Source organism: Diceros bicornis, chromosome 20 (genome assembly GCF_020826845.1).
Source record: "Diceros bicornis minor isolate mBicDic1 chromosome 20, mDicBic1.mat.cur, whole genome shotgun sequence".
In the NCBI taxonomy this organism is placed as follows: domain Eukaryota; kingdom Metazoa; phylum Chordata; class Mammalia; order Perissodactyla; family Rhinocerotidae; genus Diceros; species Diceros bicornis.
In genome coordinates, this window is record NC_080759.1 from 20,637,714 (window position 1) to 20,653,348 (window position 15,635).

The window sequence follows — 15,635 nt, forward strand, 5'->3', positions numbered from 1 at the left end:
TCTCTAAGAACTTTAGTCTAAACACTTATGCAGAACTATACACTGAGGTAGCATTACTGATTTCACCATAAAAAAGGGTCTTCACTTTCATTAATCAGATCAGAATTCGGGAGCCAACTCACAATTATTTGGATTGAGTCTTAGCGAAATTTTACATGACTATATTTTAACATTTTTTTTGCCCCAGTCTTCCCATTTAATTCTTTTATGAAATGAACATATATTTTATGGAGCAATAATTATCCTTCACCAACTTGGCAGGTTGCTTTGTTAGCCAATAATTACAAGGCTGACAAAACATAAAGGTCATGACTTTGGGAGAAAAGGTATGTTATGACTCTGTCACAGGGTTCGGAGGTTGCTGATGTTTAGAACGTGTAATTGCAATCACTCCCTTCTTTTTTTTTTTTTATAATAAGCATTAATCGTTTTAATAAAAATAATAACAAAAATAAAAAGAAGTATCAAGCTTTTTTTCTGTCACTCCCTTCTTTACATTAAGAGTTTTGACTCTTGGGAGTTGGTTCTTACTATTTTGGTCACGAGACTGCTGCAGCACTGCGTTCCTTCCAAGTGGCTCATCTAGTCTGAATATATTAGCAACCAAAATGAACCCACAAGGAACCAAGCTAAATGATCGTATACTCATGGCCTTTTTCTTACACTGGGATTACACTGGGATTCCCCTCAGAAATGGAGACTGGCTCGACTGGTAATATTCTATTGGTGGAATTTGAGTTGCTTCTGGAAAACAATAGAGAAATACTGAAAATGATGGATTTTTCAAATGTTATGATAATGTCATTTATAATTGACTATTTGGCCAGATGTAGTAAAACATACTATGAATCTTTACTTAAAAAAAATAAAACCCAAACAAAATCCTGTACATGAAACACACAAAAATATATAAGGATTTGAATTTATTTCTATGTATTTTACATTTTCAATGTTTATTTTGTGTTTTATTACATAAAAATAGCTATTTACAGCTAGTTACTCCAGAAATTTCGGTGACACACAGTGTCGAATTCAGAGAAGCCTAGTGTGTTGGCATTTCCATCAAGTACAATCCTAGAAAATGTCAAGTCGAACAATAGGATACTGAGGCACACTGGCGACTGTGTATCATTTAGTGTGGTCAGATGAAGTATTTGAAATATTTTGATTCTTTGGCTACTGTTTATTTTTGCCATGGGTAACATCTCTATCAAGGGGACATTCATTACCATTCACCAGCAAGACAACATTAAGAAAAAATCATTCTTCAGTGCCACATTTAATTGTCAGAGTATTTAAAATGAGACCAAACCCTCATGGAGGCGTTTCTGTATTCTGACTTCTGTATTCTGCATTGGAATGGCTCAGTGGCATTTTCATAGATCCTCTTTCTTTTTTATGATCATTTGTCTAATCAGATCTGCTATCTCAGGCCTGATGACATCAATGGGCTCCTCTGGCCTCCAGAACTTCACAACTTGACCCTCAGGGTTGACCAGATACTTCCAAAAATTCCACCTTGGTTCCTTCTTTGAAGAATCTGAAAGATCAGAATATGTTTTCATGAACATAATTTTATTCTTTGTCAACATTGTCATTTCTATTACTCTCTGCATAAGTGATAACTTTAGAATCAAGTTCTAGGATTGTCATAATGTCAAAAACAAAACAAAACAAAAAACAAAACACTTAAAGCAAAAGTCAAGGTTTGAGTCACCAGCTCTCTGTACACATGGTGACTTCACTGATGATTCTGCTGATCTAGCATCATGAAATAAAGTGGTTTACTTTAGATTTGTTGATCTAAACAACAAAAAGTTTACCTTGTCACTAGCTCAACACTTTCAGTTAACGTTTTTTAGATAAAATAGTGTTCTAAAGGTCATTGGTAATGGAATGTAGAGATTACTTTTCATATCTATGTTTTTTGTTTGTTTGTTTTTTTGTGGGAAGATCAGCCCTGTGCTAACATCTGCCAATCCTCCTCTTTTTTTGCTGAGGAAGACTGGCCCTGGGCTAACATCCATGCCCATCTTCCTCCACTTTATATGGGACGCTGCCAGAGCATGGCTTGCCAAGCGGTGCATCGGTGCGCGCCCGGGATCCGAACCAGCGAACCCCGGGCTGCCGCAGTGGAGCGCGGGCACTTAATTGCTTGCGCCACTGGGCTGGCCCCTCGTATCTATGTTTTTAATGTTGTTACATATTACATAGCTGAAAATGGTTAAGAATTCTAAATAATCATTTTGAGAAATTATGACATCCTTTTGATACATCTTAATTTATGTAAGAAATGTGGATTTTTTCCATGTATATCATCCAGGATTTATGTGCATTATTATTGGCTAACATTAGAAAAAAATGTAAATAATTATAACTAAAATTTATCAGGTGCCTACGATGTGTCTAGTCATGTATGCTCAGTGCTTCATATGGATCTTATTTAATCTTTACAGCAACCCTGTGATGTGGGTATTATTATTATCCCCATTGTGCAGATGAGAACAATGGAGGCCTAGGCTCATGGTCATGTAGCTGGTGAGTGGTGGAGCCTGACTGATATCCAGGCCTTCCTACCCCAGAGCTTGTGCTCTTCCTTTCTGGACTCTATTACCTCCACAGGGGACATGGCAAAGCAAGCAGATTTTAGGAGGAAGATGACAAATTCGTTTTGTACAAAAGGGAATTCAGGTGTATGTGGGACAGCAGAGGAGATAGCTGGCTATATGGCTTTGGAGCTTAGGAGAGAGAGCTCCCTCAGGGAAAGGGGACAGAATAAGAAGAGCCCAAGTGGATTGTTGGCAGAATCCTGAGGATCAGTAGAGTTAAGGGTAGATGGAAAGGGGGAACCTGCAAAGGAGAGAGAGAAGGGCCAGAGTGGAAGTCAGTGGTACCATGACCCACCAGGTTCAGGGGAGTCCTGGAGTTAGAGGCCAGATACAGTGATGGAAGAAGAAAATGGAGACAGGGAAGCAGAGAAAACAAGAGTGAACTATTCTTTCAAAACAGTGATAGAGTAGGTAGAAGGAACACACTGCCTGGAGTTTTTAAAGTGGGGAATACTTTGCTTTATGCTGGGAAAAGAACCAATGAGGGGGCATAAGTTAAAAATAACAAAAAGGAGCATAATATTTACTTATATGCGCTTTACTTTGCATACTGTGCCAAGCATTTAAATTGGTGATTTCATTATTAGTATTGCTGATTAGATTAAACATCAATGACTCAGTATGAGCATCACATTATTACCTTCAAGCCTTCCTAAAATCATTTTGAAACATAGCCATTTTCTATAATGGAAAAGGTGTTTCTAAAGAGAATGCCCATCAGGGCAGGCCTCTCTCTAGCTGATGTAACATCTCGAGGTGACTTAGAAAAAGAAACCCTTCCAGGTGGGTATAGTCTCTCAGTATATGCCTTGCCACTCAGCTATATTTCAGCTCCCCCTTGCCTCCTCATACAGATGCCCTGTTTAGTGAACAACCTGCACACCTGTACAGAGAGGTCCTGTTTGTGACCACATCATCAGTTACTGTCCATCTGGGCCAGTTTAAAAGATCTAATTTTCATTTGGCCATCATCTCATTGTCTTTGTCTCTGAAGCTTCCTCTAACTTCAATGAAACCTTAAACCACTGTTACTTTTTGATTACACAGGGTAAGTGGAATTTCAGAAGCTTTTTTAGTGATAAAGGGGAAGAACCTAGGAGCTGTTGCACCCAAGCATTTGGCTGCTATAATTGAGGCATGATTACAAGGACATGTGCTCTGGCTTTCCTTTCCTGGGTGTACCCAGGAAATAAGAGGAAGGAAGACCTCACTCTAGTTGCTATTCATGGTGTTAGGCACTATATAGACTTTCCCTAGAAATTAAAAGTAATGTTTTTGGAAGATTCTGATTTCACACTTAAATGAAATGTTGTAGAACATCGTTAGCTGGTTTATTGGGTTGGAAGCTTGATTGCCTGACCGAGGTCATAGTTTTATCAAGACTCAAATGATCTACAGTGAAAACAGGACTCAGAGTATCATCTGCATGAGTTAGATGAGAGGACATTAGCTGAACATCCTTTAGAATAGTGTCGGGCACAGTGTAAGCAGTGGATAAGTACTTTGCTTTTATTACAAACATACTTAATCCTCCAAACAATCTTAGGAGGTAGATACCATAGATAATCTCATTTTACAAATGAGGCAACAGGCACAAAGAAGTTAAGTTATGTGCCTGAAGACACACAGCAAAAGCAACAGAGCAGGAGTATGAACCCAGATAGACTGGGGCCAAAGCTTAGCTCTTAGTCACTATACCACACTACCTTTATGCTAACTGACTCTGGAAAATCTTTATATAGATTTCTGTAACTAGTCTAATTGTAGAGATAGCCAAACACTACCCTCTTCCAAAAAAATCAAGATATATCTTGCTTTGAATTTTAGCAAAAACATGATAAACTGAGATATTATTCATCCTTGAGGATAATATCTTAGATAAGTAAGACAATATAAAGTTAACCACAAAGATATGTTTAATAATGTACAGCAAGATTCATGAGGGATATATAGCTTTAATAATGGGGAGGGACATTTATCCAAATACTAGTTAAATGAAAGGAGAATTGAGATATTTTGTGAAAATAGCTATGACCACACTTCAAGTAAATTCTTCAGGAAAATGACCGTAAGGAATAAAATACATTGGAGTAGATTTATTTTGCCATCCAAGAAGTTAAAACATTGATTTCAGGGAAGCATAACTTCTAGAAAGTTACAAAGGATGAGATTCTGGCACTTGGACAGTTTTATAAAACTTTCCCAGTAACACATTTTGAATGAAATAAGTGAGTATGGTCCCTGGTATATTTGTTTTAAAAATGAAAGCAATCAAAAACATTGTATTGGTGAGGCAAGGTAGATATTTACCAACAAGAAATCTAAATGCAGGCTCTGCTCCAGATCCTAGAATCTTAATCTTGTGGAAGATGGGGAATGTTACTCCGTAGTTATTTCTTGCGAAAGATACTACTTCGTTGCTTGGGCGGGGCTCCGATTCTCCAAACTGATTGCATGGAAAAGCCAAGACGCTGAAGTGGAATGGTCCAAACTCTTTGTGCAGTTCCTGCAGTGCTAAGTAATTTCTGTCTGTGAGTTGGCAGTCACTAGCCACGTTTACAACTAGTGCAACCTCCCGGAAAAAGAAAAAAAAAAATGCAACCGGAAAGTGAAGCAAATAAAAGATTAAAAAAAAAATTCCACAAGTAGTTAAAATCTTAAACTGTTTTGGGGGAGTATAACCTTTGATAGATGGTTATTTCATATTTTTAGACATACCCAATTTATTGAAAATCACACCGGATGCATGAGTTGAGACTCTGAAAGCTCACTACTCTTAAAAAAGCATCAGGTACTCACGGCAGTTTATTTTGAAATAAAAGTTAATTATATGATCATCGACCAAGTGCATTTTAATGTTGTTAGATTATGGAATTAATACTTTTATTAATAAATTTCTCTGTAACAACTTAAAGTATTAATTCAGCACATAAAACATTTTAAAGAAAATAGTTAAGATAATTAGAGTTGATCAATTAGAAGTATATAAACTATGAGAACTCTGATACACTAAAAACATTCAAGACTAAATTATAACTTACGACCATTTAACAGTGAACATGGACAAACAATAGAAATAAAACCAGAAGATGCGACTTACTTTGCCTTTAAACTTTTCCAGAGAAACCATTCTTCCTTTTGCATCTTTCACTTCAAAGGTATAAAAGCTGTTGATTTTAGGTTTTAGAAATTTTAATTGTAGAAGAAATAGCATTACTGTGCATAGAATCATAGACAGCAAAATTGCAAATGCCTTTGCTTTGGGCCCTGAACATCTTAACGAGTAAGCCGTAAGAGGCTCCATTTTGGATGATTCTAGAGGGAAGTCTCAGCAGGCTGGAATTCGAGGAGGAGCTGAAACTTGAAACCGACTCAGTTTAACAGAAAACCAGGAAGGACAGACTAGCTCCTTTCACTGCTAAGGAATTGGAAAGACCCTTCTTAGATGGGGAATGGAGTGAAACTCCTGGATGAAGTAAAGAGCCCTAAATAATTTCAATGTATTTATGATGACAATTGCAATTTTTGCTAGAAAAATTAGGACATTTTTGGTAGCTCTTTAACATCTTTCCAACAAAGAAAATATTTCACCAGAAGATGGTGCACTTGTAACTTGAAAGATGTGAAGTGCTCCCAGCAATTGTTTCCATGTAGAGGATTTAGGTTCATAATACTCAGGAATAGTTCAGAGTGTATATTAAATTGATCTATTACTATGATGTATGACCTGACGGAATTTGATATTTTATGTGTGGATTAAACCTGCTATATGAGTTCCAGGAATTTAGAGTGGAAACGGCAGAGAAGTATCTGAAAAGGCTGCTTATCCTAACTTCATCTAGCTAAGGTGATGCCAGGTGAATTTAGTAAGAATAAATAGATTAACAAAAATGATGGCTTTAAAAAACCCTCTCTATCAAAAAGCAAACTATAGTCCACTGTTTTTCAAATTTTTGATCATGACCCACAGTAAGAAATGCACTTAACAATGTAACTCAGTACACATAGACAGAGACACATGTAACTGAGAAGTTTCCTTAAACAATACTTCCCCTTTGAACTGCGATGCACCCTGGTCTGTTGCATTTTTAAAACAGCTTGGTTCTGACCCATGAAAATGATTTCATGTTTCACAAATGAGCTGTGGATGGAAAAATACTGAACTCTATAATAACGTAGGAATTTAACAAAATAGTTCTATCAAAAAGTCAAAAACAAATATAAAAAAACTCCAAACCCATCTCTACTTGAATGTGTCATCATCTAGTTGCTTCATTTTTTATCTTTATTTTTCCTGTGACTATTGCCTCCTGCAGGAGCCTAACTTAACTGTTGAAAATTTGGGGGTAGGTGTGGAGAGGAGATTGACGGCTAAATATCCTGAAATCCTTGGTTCCTTTAGTCACCCTAGAAAATGCCTCAAGACACACAGCAAGTTTTGAACTAAGGTGCTTTGTTCCACTTGGGCCTAACTGTTGGTGTCATGATGTGTTTCCAGAAAGTGCTAGGAAAGTGCATGGAATGACCTGGGGAGCTTGTAGGAGTGCCCTTCCCATCACTATTAGATCTTTGGAGCTTTGTAGGATGTGCTAAGGAGGCTGCCTGCCCTGCTTCTGGTCCCTGCTTCTGTGGTTTGTGTTTGTGGGTAGTTGAGCACAGCCCACAGCTTAGGCATGTAAAAACCTGTCAGAGACAGATAAGCCACTTCACTCCCACTCTCGTGGCCTGATCAGAATGGGTACAATAGAAAAGTATTCTCTAGGAAACATAATGTCTAGTAAAGAAGAAAAATGTACACAAAATGTGTTGTATCACTTCTTAACTGTGATAATTTTACTTTGGTGTTCTCTGGCCCGGTTACTGAAAAAGCCCAAGTCCCTGTGTTTATGTTATACCCTAACACTACTGTGTAGCTTCAGTTCTCTGGCCTCGCTGCTCCACGTGGGATCCTTGGGCCTGCAGCCCTGCTGTCGTCTGGGTGCTTGTTAGAAATGTGGTGTCTCAGGCCCCACCCCAGACTTCCTGAATCAGAAGCTGCATTTTTACAAGATCCCCTTGTGACTCAAGTGCACATTTAAGTTTGAGAAACTTTAGACCTCAATTTTTGTGCGTGTGTGTGGTTTTCAGAGCAACAAGTTCTTTGGTTTCCCTTTGTCTTCCACTGTATACATGTTTCATGTCTTTATGTCTACACTAGATATTTTAACTAACTCCTCAGGCTGTTCAAGCAAATGGCTTTAAAAGTTCATTCATAGAACACCTGCTATAATTTGAACCATGTAAACCCACCCCATTATAACTGCTTTGAGGGAGGGGACAGAAGGGTACCTCTGGGAGGGATGTTGACTGACCACCCCCCAGGCAGGGCCTTCAAGGGTGATTTTATTTTGATAAAATCATTATGATAGTTTTAATCTATTGTTTTATGAATACAGAAACTCCCATCAAGTGATCCAGAGCTGAATGGATTTGAGAAGGCCAAAATTATGCCATATAAATTTGCAAGAGATTGCTGTATAAGCCAGCATGCCAGTTTTTACAACCAGAAATAAAACAATTGTGCAGGCTGATGTTTCATGTTAGTTTGATCAGAAAATTCACTCTATATGAAAAAGTACTTTGAAAGCTCAAGTAAGTCTCTTTTCTAGGATGAAATCAGAGCCAGTTTGTTAATTTTATGATTCTTAAGGCTTAATAGCATGACATATAAATATATATATTTATAATATATAAATATCCATACAGGCCCATTAACCAAACATCCATGACAACAGTTGGGGGAACTCCCCTGGACAGTGGTGAACACAGGTAGATTTTGGCCCTTAGAAATCTCTTCTCTCTTCATTGTTAGAGTCTTTCTCTGTATTTATTTCAATATCATCTTCTCTCAGTTTTCTGGGGCTCTGTCATCATTGCTTCCGTGTTCTGTCTATACTAAAACCATTCTCAGATTATAAATATATCAACATTGCAAATTTCTCTGCATAGGGGATAGTATGCTAGAAAAACCACCAGCACTCTTTTAGAAGATCAAGGAAGGCTTCCTAAAGGAGGGAAAAAGATTGATGAGGTTTAAGGTCAAGGTTAAGGGACGCTACTGGATTAAGAATGGGATAAAACAGTTGACTCAGTTAATCAGCTAACTCAAGCACTCACTTTAGAGGATACAAATAAAGTGTCAGTGATGGAGCCAGCCTCATGGAAGTTTGAAATCAATTTTAGAGACAAGACACACATGATATAATTAAGGAGCAATTATGAGACAGCAAATAACTGAGTGCTAAATAAATAACTTACATTTGTAGAGAGCTTTATATATATAAAGATATATTAAATATAAATATAATAGAGGATATGTTTGTAGAGAGCTTTATACTACACATTTATATATTAAATAAATATACACATTATTTATTTATATATTAAATAATATACATATATATTAAAGAGGATCATGTGTAATATGTATAAAGCTCTTTTCAGACATAATGCAATAATTCTTTGAAATAGAAAGTTAATAACTCACCCAAGATCATAGAACTATTAAGTGGAATAACCAAGACTAGAGTTTAGGGCTTTCAACTTCATAAACAAAATTATTTCAACTACATTAAACCATTTCTCTGTAATAAATAAAATATGTTTACTTAGAAGAAAACGTGGTAGGTGAGATTGCTGTAATACTCTGGTGATGGGGTTTTATTCATCAGGAGACATTTAGTTCTATAGGAAATCACTCTAAGAGTCTGAAGAGGAGAAGAGTGGAGAACAACAACAAAAAAGCTTGGCTGTATATACTGAAGTCATCTGGAAGGGGTCACAGGAAATCTGCAGAGCAACAAGTTAAGCTCAGAGAGGGCAATGAAGGCAGCCTTGGTCATGCCCCAGAAGGGAAGGGGTAGATGCTACAGATTCTCTGGAGCCCCCAGTGGCAGACCTTGGCAACAGAGAATAAAGAATATCTGATCTTAACAGTTTTTGCTTGGGTTGTATTGCCCACTAGGATAAGAAGGCATTGGAAGTTCAAAAATGAGAAGATGAATATTTTGGTCTAAATGGTCAATTTGAAATAGTATTGAGATGCTGAGTTTGAAATATCTTATAGACAGAATGCTGCTGCTATAGGCAGGTGGTGGCGGGAAGGGCAGACATTCAGAAGCTGAGGAAGGGGGATTGGGAGGATATGCCTGAGAGCTGATAGGCCATCTTTGTTACTTTTGTCCCTGCCACGAGATTCTAGAAAGACCCTGGCATCACCAGCATGTCTTTCCTTGGAATGTCCAGATTTTTCCCACCCCCAAACATTTGTGTGTCAGACTATTTATCATTAGATATATATTTGTTTCTATTTTCCCAGTTGTTTCATTTTGTTCCTTCCTGACCTTATTTTTGACCTCTCTAGGTTCCTTTCTATTTATTTTTTGGCCCTGGTGCTCTGAATTCCTCCCGATTTAGTGTCAATATGATGTGAACTCTAAAGGTAAACAAGCCAAACTGATGTGTTGGAGTATCAAGTCATTCATCCTTTTTCCCTTCTTTGTCTTATTTTTCTTATCTTCCTCTTCCTTTCTATTAATAAATACTTGAGTCATTTAAAACTATGCAACAGGCATTTCCTCAGCAGGAGATAGATCCTGGAACAAAAGTTTAAAAACACTGAAGATGAACTAGCACAATCTACAGTATTTTCTAAGCTGCAGTCATTTGCATACCACCTCTGTGATTTCTGCCATATTTGCATATCACTTGTTAGTTACTTAACATTTTTTGTTCAAATTGACTCTTTTTTTTTTTTGTGAGGAAGATCAGCCCTGTGCTAACATCTGCCAATCCTCCTCTCTCTTTTTTTTTTTTTTGCTGAGGAAGATTGGCCCTGGGCTATCATCCATGCCCATCTTCCTCCACTTTATATGGGACGCCGCCACAGCATGGCTTGCCAAGCGGTGCGTCGGTGTCCACTTGGGATCCGAACTGGTGAACCCCGGGCCGAGGCAGTGGAGCACACGCACTTAACCGCTTGCGCCACCGGCCGGCCCCCCAAATTGACTCATTTTACTCACATTATTTTTTATAAGGGAAAACTTTATAGCAACATCGAAAATTTTAAAACATTTAAAAATGCACATTAAAATACATACTATTAAAAAATGTTCATTGCTACCACTATGAACCATATGCCCCTAGTGGAGGGACTGACTGAGAACTGTACTTTCTATTTAACATGTTATGGAAAATTGTGCTCGAACTCTTTGAAAGTTCTTTGTGTTGAATAAAAGTTCACCTCCTCCCATTCATTGGTCCTAGTTTTGTCATAGGGAGCAATACAAAGTAAGTTTTTCTTTTTTTCATAAATTGCCTTCCTTTCAATATTTGAAGACAGTTCCTTTTGGGTCTTCTTTCTTCAGACTAAATACCACAGGAGCCCACACTCCGTTCACATGTTGCTCCCTTGCTGCACCTTTTCCCTGCCCTCCTGTCATCACAGTCCCTTCCCTCTAAATAAACTCAGGTTTTGAATCCTGGCTTGTCCATCTCCTTCTTACAGAACGGTTCTGAAACTGGACACAGTTCTCCAGATGAGTTCTGACCAGTGCCGAGACAATCAGGTTTCACCTGCACTTGTTCTGGACACTGTTTTTCCCTTAATGAGACCTAAAATTGTACTGCTTAAAAAAAAGTAATTGCGTGATACTGTTGACTCCTATTCTGGGTAGCTATCTGACACTGCCAGTCCTTTTCACTTCATGTCAACTCTCTCTTGTGTTATGTCTGTGCAATGAAAAAAATCTCAGTGTCCTTAAAGAATTTAATTTTGCTGATTTTGGTCCTTGTCTCAGATTTTTTATTCTGAATCCTATTTCTGTCCTTTAATATTTTAACTATCTTCTTCAACTTAGGATAAACAATTTTGATTAATAAATCTCCATTCAAGCCACCGATATCAAGTTGGACAGTAGAAGTCCAGGGACAAAACCTTGTAGTATCCCCTAGGGGGATTCATACAGATAGATCCATAAGACTTGTGCCATCCGGGGCACTGGCATCAAACTACTTATTTCTAGTTACCTGTTCCTCCTATTGGAAGAGCATGAAAAACATTTGTCTATCTAAATTTGGGGGCATTTTTCTCATTTGTCTTGTTTTTCGTAGATCACTAACCAGCATGCATTCTGGAAGTGTTTTCAGTACTCTGAGGTTTCATTCATCTGGTCCCAGAGACTTGAGCTTACTTAAAAAGCCCAGATGAATACTTATTGCTTAATTTGTCTTACTCTCCAGTTTCTGCAGCAATGTTTATTATATGCTGTCTAATTTGAAAATCATTGTTCTTAATGGAGAAGAAAGAAGGAAAATAGCTTATTTCCTTGCCTCTGGATTCTTTCTTAAGTCCCTTGTAGCTCTTTAGCACTAATTGCCTCTAGGGGAAGAGATTCATTCATTTATTCATGATGGAACCCACAGATGCCAATGAATGTCCTGTGCTCTGAGGACAGTAAGATAAAAAACCAAGTCCTTGGTCTTAAGGAATTTGTAACATAGTAGGAGAGAAATTAAAATAATCAGAAAAGTGGAGTATGAGCTGTCTTAGTCCATTCGTGCTGGTATAACAAAATACCACAGACTGGGTAGCTTATAAAAAACAGAAATTTATTTCTCACAATTCTGGAGGCTAGAAGTCTGAGATTAGGGTGCCAGCGTGGTCAGATGAGGGCCCCCTTCCAGGCTGCAGAATTCTCATGTCCTCACATGGTGAAGGGGCTAGGGAGCTCTGTGGGATCTCTTTTATAAGAGCACTAGTCCCGCTCATGAGGATTCTACCTTCATCACCTAATCACCTCCCAAAGTCTCCATCTACTAATATCATCATCTTTGGGGCTTAGGATTTCGAGATGAATTCTGGAGGGACATGAACATTCAGACCATAGCATGAGCAGAGGTGCTACGAGCACAGGGACTGGATCAATTTGTGAGTTCAAACCTTGGCAGGATTGCTCTGCTTGGTTGTGAGGTTGTGCGCTGCATGCTCCAGGGGGTGCCACTCATAAAGACAATGATGTGTACAACTGTATGCAGTGGTCTGAATCCTGGGTCCACTACTTATTAGCTCTGTATCCTTGCTCAAGTTATCCTGGCTCAAGTCTATTAACCTTCATTTTCCAACTCTGTAGAATGGGGGAAATAATAGTACCTACCTCATAGAGTTGTGAGGAGGTTGAAATCAATAATCCATCTAATGCATTTATCCCAGTGCTTAGCACAAATTGAATGCTTGATAAATGTTGTTATTATTAAGCAAATGTGGTAGTGCTCTATTCGAAGCACACACAGTGAGCTACGGAAGCACAAGAAGGGCTATGTATTAGTTTCCAATGACTGTTGTAACAAATTACCACAAACGTGGTGGCTTAAAACAGCATTTATTCTCTTACAGTTGTAAAGGCCCGAGGTCCAAAATCAGTTCCGCTGGATAGAGCCAAGAAGTCAGTGAGGCCTTGCTTCCTGCAGAGGCTTTAGGGGAGAATCCATTCCTTGTCTCTTCCAGTTTCTGGTGACAGCCAGCACTTCTTGGCTTGTGCATCACTCCAATCTCTGCCTCTGTGGCCACACTGCCTGCTCCTCTTCTGTGTGTAGTCAAATCTCCCTCTGCCTCTCTCTAGAAGGACATGTGATTGCATTTAGGGGCTACCCAGATAATCCAGGATAATCTCCCCATCTCAACATCCTTATCTTAATCACATCTGCAAAGCTCCATTGCCGTATAAAGTAACATTCACAGGTTCCAGGGATTAGGATCTGGATATCTTAGGGGACCATTATTGTATCAGTCAGGATTCTCTGCAGAAACAGAACCAATAGGATACATATAGATATATATAATAGGCTCATGAGATTATGGAAGCTAAGCCCCACAATATGCCATCTGCAAGCTGGAGAAGGAGGAAAGCTGGTGGTTTAATTCAGTTCCAGTTTAAAAGCCTGAGAACTGGGGGGCTGCTGATGTAAGTCAAGGAGTCTGAAGGTCTGAGAACCAGGAGCTCCAATGTCTGAGGGAGGAAAAGATGGACAGCCCAGTTCAAGAAGAGAGAGAATTCACCCTTCCTTTGCCTTTTTGTTCCATTTGGGCCCCCAGTGGATTGGATGATGCCTGCCCATGTTGATGAAGGTGGATCTTTTTACTCAGTCTCCTGAATCAAATGCTAATCTCTTCCAGAACCACCTTCACAGACACATCCAGAAACAATGTTTTACCAGCTATCTGGGCATCCCTTAGCCCAGGCAAGTTGACACATAAAATTAACCACCACAAGTAGTTGGCCCACCACAGGCTGCCTAACCCAGTTTGGAATGGGGTGGAAGAGAATGTCAGAGACACCTTCCTGAAGGAGTTGGTGGCTGATCCCAGCCATGAAGGTAGGCTAGAAGTTACCCTGGCAGAGAACTGTGAAAGAGCATTTCAGGTGGGGAAACAGTATAGAAAGAGTGATAGTAGATGAGCCAGAGAAATACAGACCTGCCAAGGCAGTGTGAGGTTGTCAATGTGAAATTTTTTGATCGTTTTTCTTAGCTGACATATTGAATTCTTCTTTATTTTCCCTCTTTTAAACTCAGGATTATTTTGTTTTTTAATGTATATTTACATTTGAAATTCCAAGGAAAACTTTGGGTAAGTGTCTCTTTCATGTTTGTTGCAAATGAAATGTATCTTCAAATATGGTGGCTCCTCCTTTTCTTGCTCTCTAGAAGGGTGAGGGCTGCTTGGCTAGTACTGCAGTGGATGCAGACACAGCCCCCAGCCTGCATGTGGCCCACAGACATGCTCTGCTACAGTGTTCTAAAAAAATCTGGACCAGTTGAAAACTTTACAAAGTGGGGAAATTGATATGAAAAGTCTAAATTTCTGACTTCTGTTAACACATGGGACAACGTGCCCCTCTGACCATCTTTCTTGCTGAGGCTGAAACATGAGCATTCCAGTTTGAGATTCCCACTGCTCAGTCTCCCTCTTTCTGGGCTCAGTCTCCCCAGCCATTGAGCTGGCACTGTGGTTTTCCTTGGAGGAGAGAAACCCAAAAGTGGGAGGATGGAAGTCTGATTGGGCCACAGTTCTTACTCCAGGCCTGCTTCTCTCATCACCCTCCCTACTGTTCCCTTGTCCGGGCTTCTGAGTTTGAGACACCTGCTTTACATTTCCAGGGCTCTATCGTTTCCTCTTTTCACCTTACCCCTTCCTACTCAAAAACCAACAGCAAGGGCAGGACAGCTCCTGACTTCCCCTTTTCTGGGGCAAGTATCCTCTTCGGTGCAGTTTCTGGAGGAAAGCACAGAGCAGCAGGAGAGAGCTCACCTCGTTGGGTGGAGTGACTGCAGGCAGGGTGGGTGATCACCTTCACACACACTTATTAAGAAAACCAAACAAAACCAGTATTTACTGCCTCAACGTTCTCGCGTATTTCCTTTCATCTTTCATTTATGGATAGGAAATGGGACCATACTGGAATACTCTTTTATAAAGTCTGCATGTTCCATTTCACAATATATTGTGAGTATTTTCCTGTTTGATTGAGTATTATCCTATGTTATCATTTTCTTTTTAGATTTTTTTTATTGAGGTGAAATTCATGTAACATAAAATTAACCATTTTAAAGTGAACAATTCAGTGGCATTAAGTACATCCACAGTGTTGTGTAACTACTATCTCTAGTTCCAAAATATTTTCACCATCACCAAAGAAAACTTTGTACCCATTAAGCGACTTCTCCCCATTTCCTCCTTCGCCTAACACCCGGCAACCAGCAATCTGTGTTCTATCTCTATGGATTACCTGTTCTGGACATTTCATGTAAATGTGTCTGGCTTCTTTCACTTAGCATAATATTTTTGAGGTTTATCCACATTGTAGCATGTTGTCAGTACTTTTTTCCTTGTTTTGGCTGAGTAATATTTATATATATATATATTATATAATATGTGTATATATAATTATATAATGTATTTTATATATATACACACACACACACACATAT

The 15,635-nt window shown here is 38.8% G+C and overlaps 2 protein-coding genes across 4 annotated transcripts in view; one reads left to right on the plus strand and one right to left on the minus strand.

Moving 5' to 3' along the window:
• CDC20B (cell division cycle 20B) overlaps positions 1–15,635 on the plus strand; it is a 60,321-nt gene that overhangs the window by 6,035 nt on the left and 38,651 nt on the right. The gene's annotated exons all lie outside the window — the stretch shown is intronic.
• GPX8 (glutathione peroxidase 8 (putative)) lies at positions 909–5,914 on the minus strand. Of its 3 annotated transcripts, XM_058564087.1 has the most exons (4): positions 5,863–5,911; positions 5,710–5,776; positions 4,920–5,181; positions 909–1,540 (listed from the first exon to the last, which is right to left on the minus strand). In XM_058564087.1, exons 2-4 carry the CDS (start codon positions 5,737–5,739, stop codon positions 1,377–1,379), a joined length of 456 nt encoding a protein of 151 aa, XP_058420070.1. In that variant the 5' UTR covers positions 5,740–5,776; positions 5,863–5,911; the 3' UTR covers positions 909–1,376. The 3 variants fall into 3 exon arrangements, with proteins under 3 accessions (XP_058420070.1, XP_058420069.1, XP_058420071.1); XM_058564086.1 differs by having other exon boundaries at positions 5,710–5,914; XM_058564088.1 differs by lacking the exon at positions 4,920–5,181 and having other exon boundaries at positions 1,472–1,540; positions 5,710–5,914.

Excerpts from the sequence above, each read along its gene's own strand:
- GPX8 (XM_058564086.1), bottom strand. The coding sequence starts at position 5,913 with ATGGAGCCTCTTACGGCTTACTCGTTAAGATGTTCAGGGCCCAAAGCA. Across the intron at positions 5,182-5,709 it reads TGGAAAAGTTTAAAGGCAAA|GTTGCACTAGTTGTAAACGT; the intron begins GTAAGTCGCATC and ends TTTTTCCGGGAG. Across the intron at positions 1,541-4,919 it reads TGCATTTAGATTTCTTGTTG|ATTCTTCAAAGAAGGAACCA; the intron begins GTAAATATCTAC and ends CTGATCTTTCAG.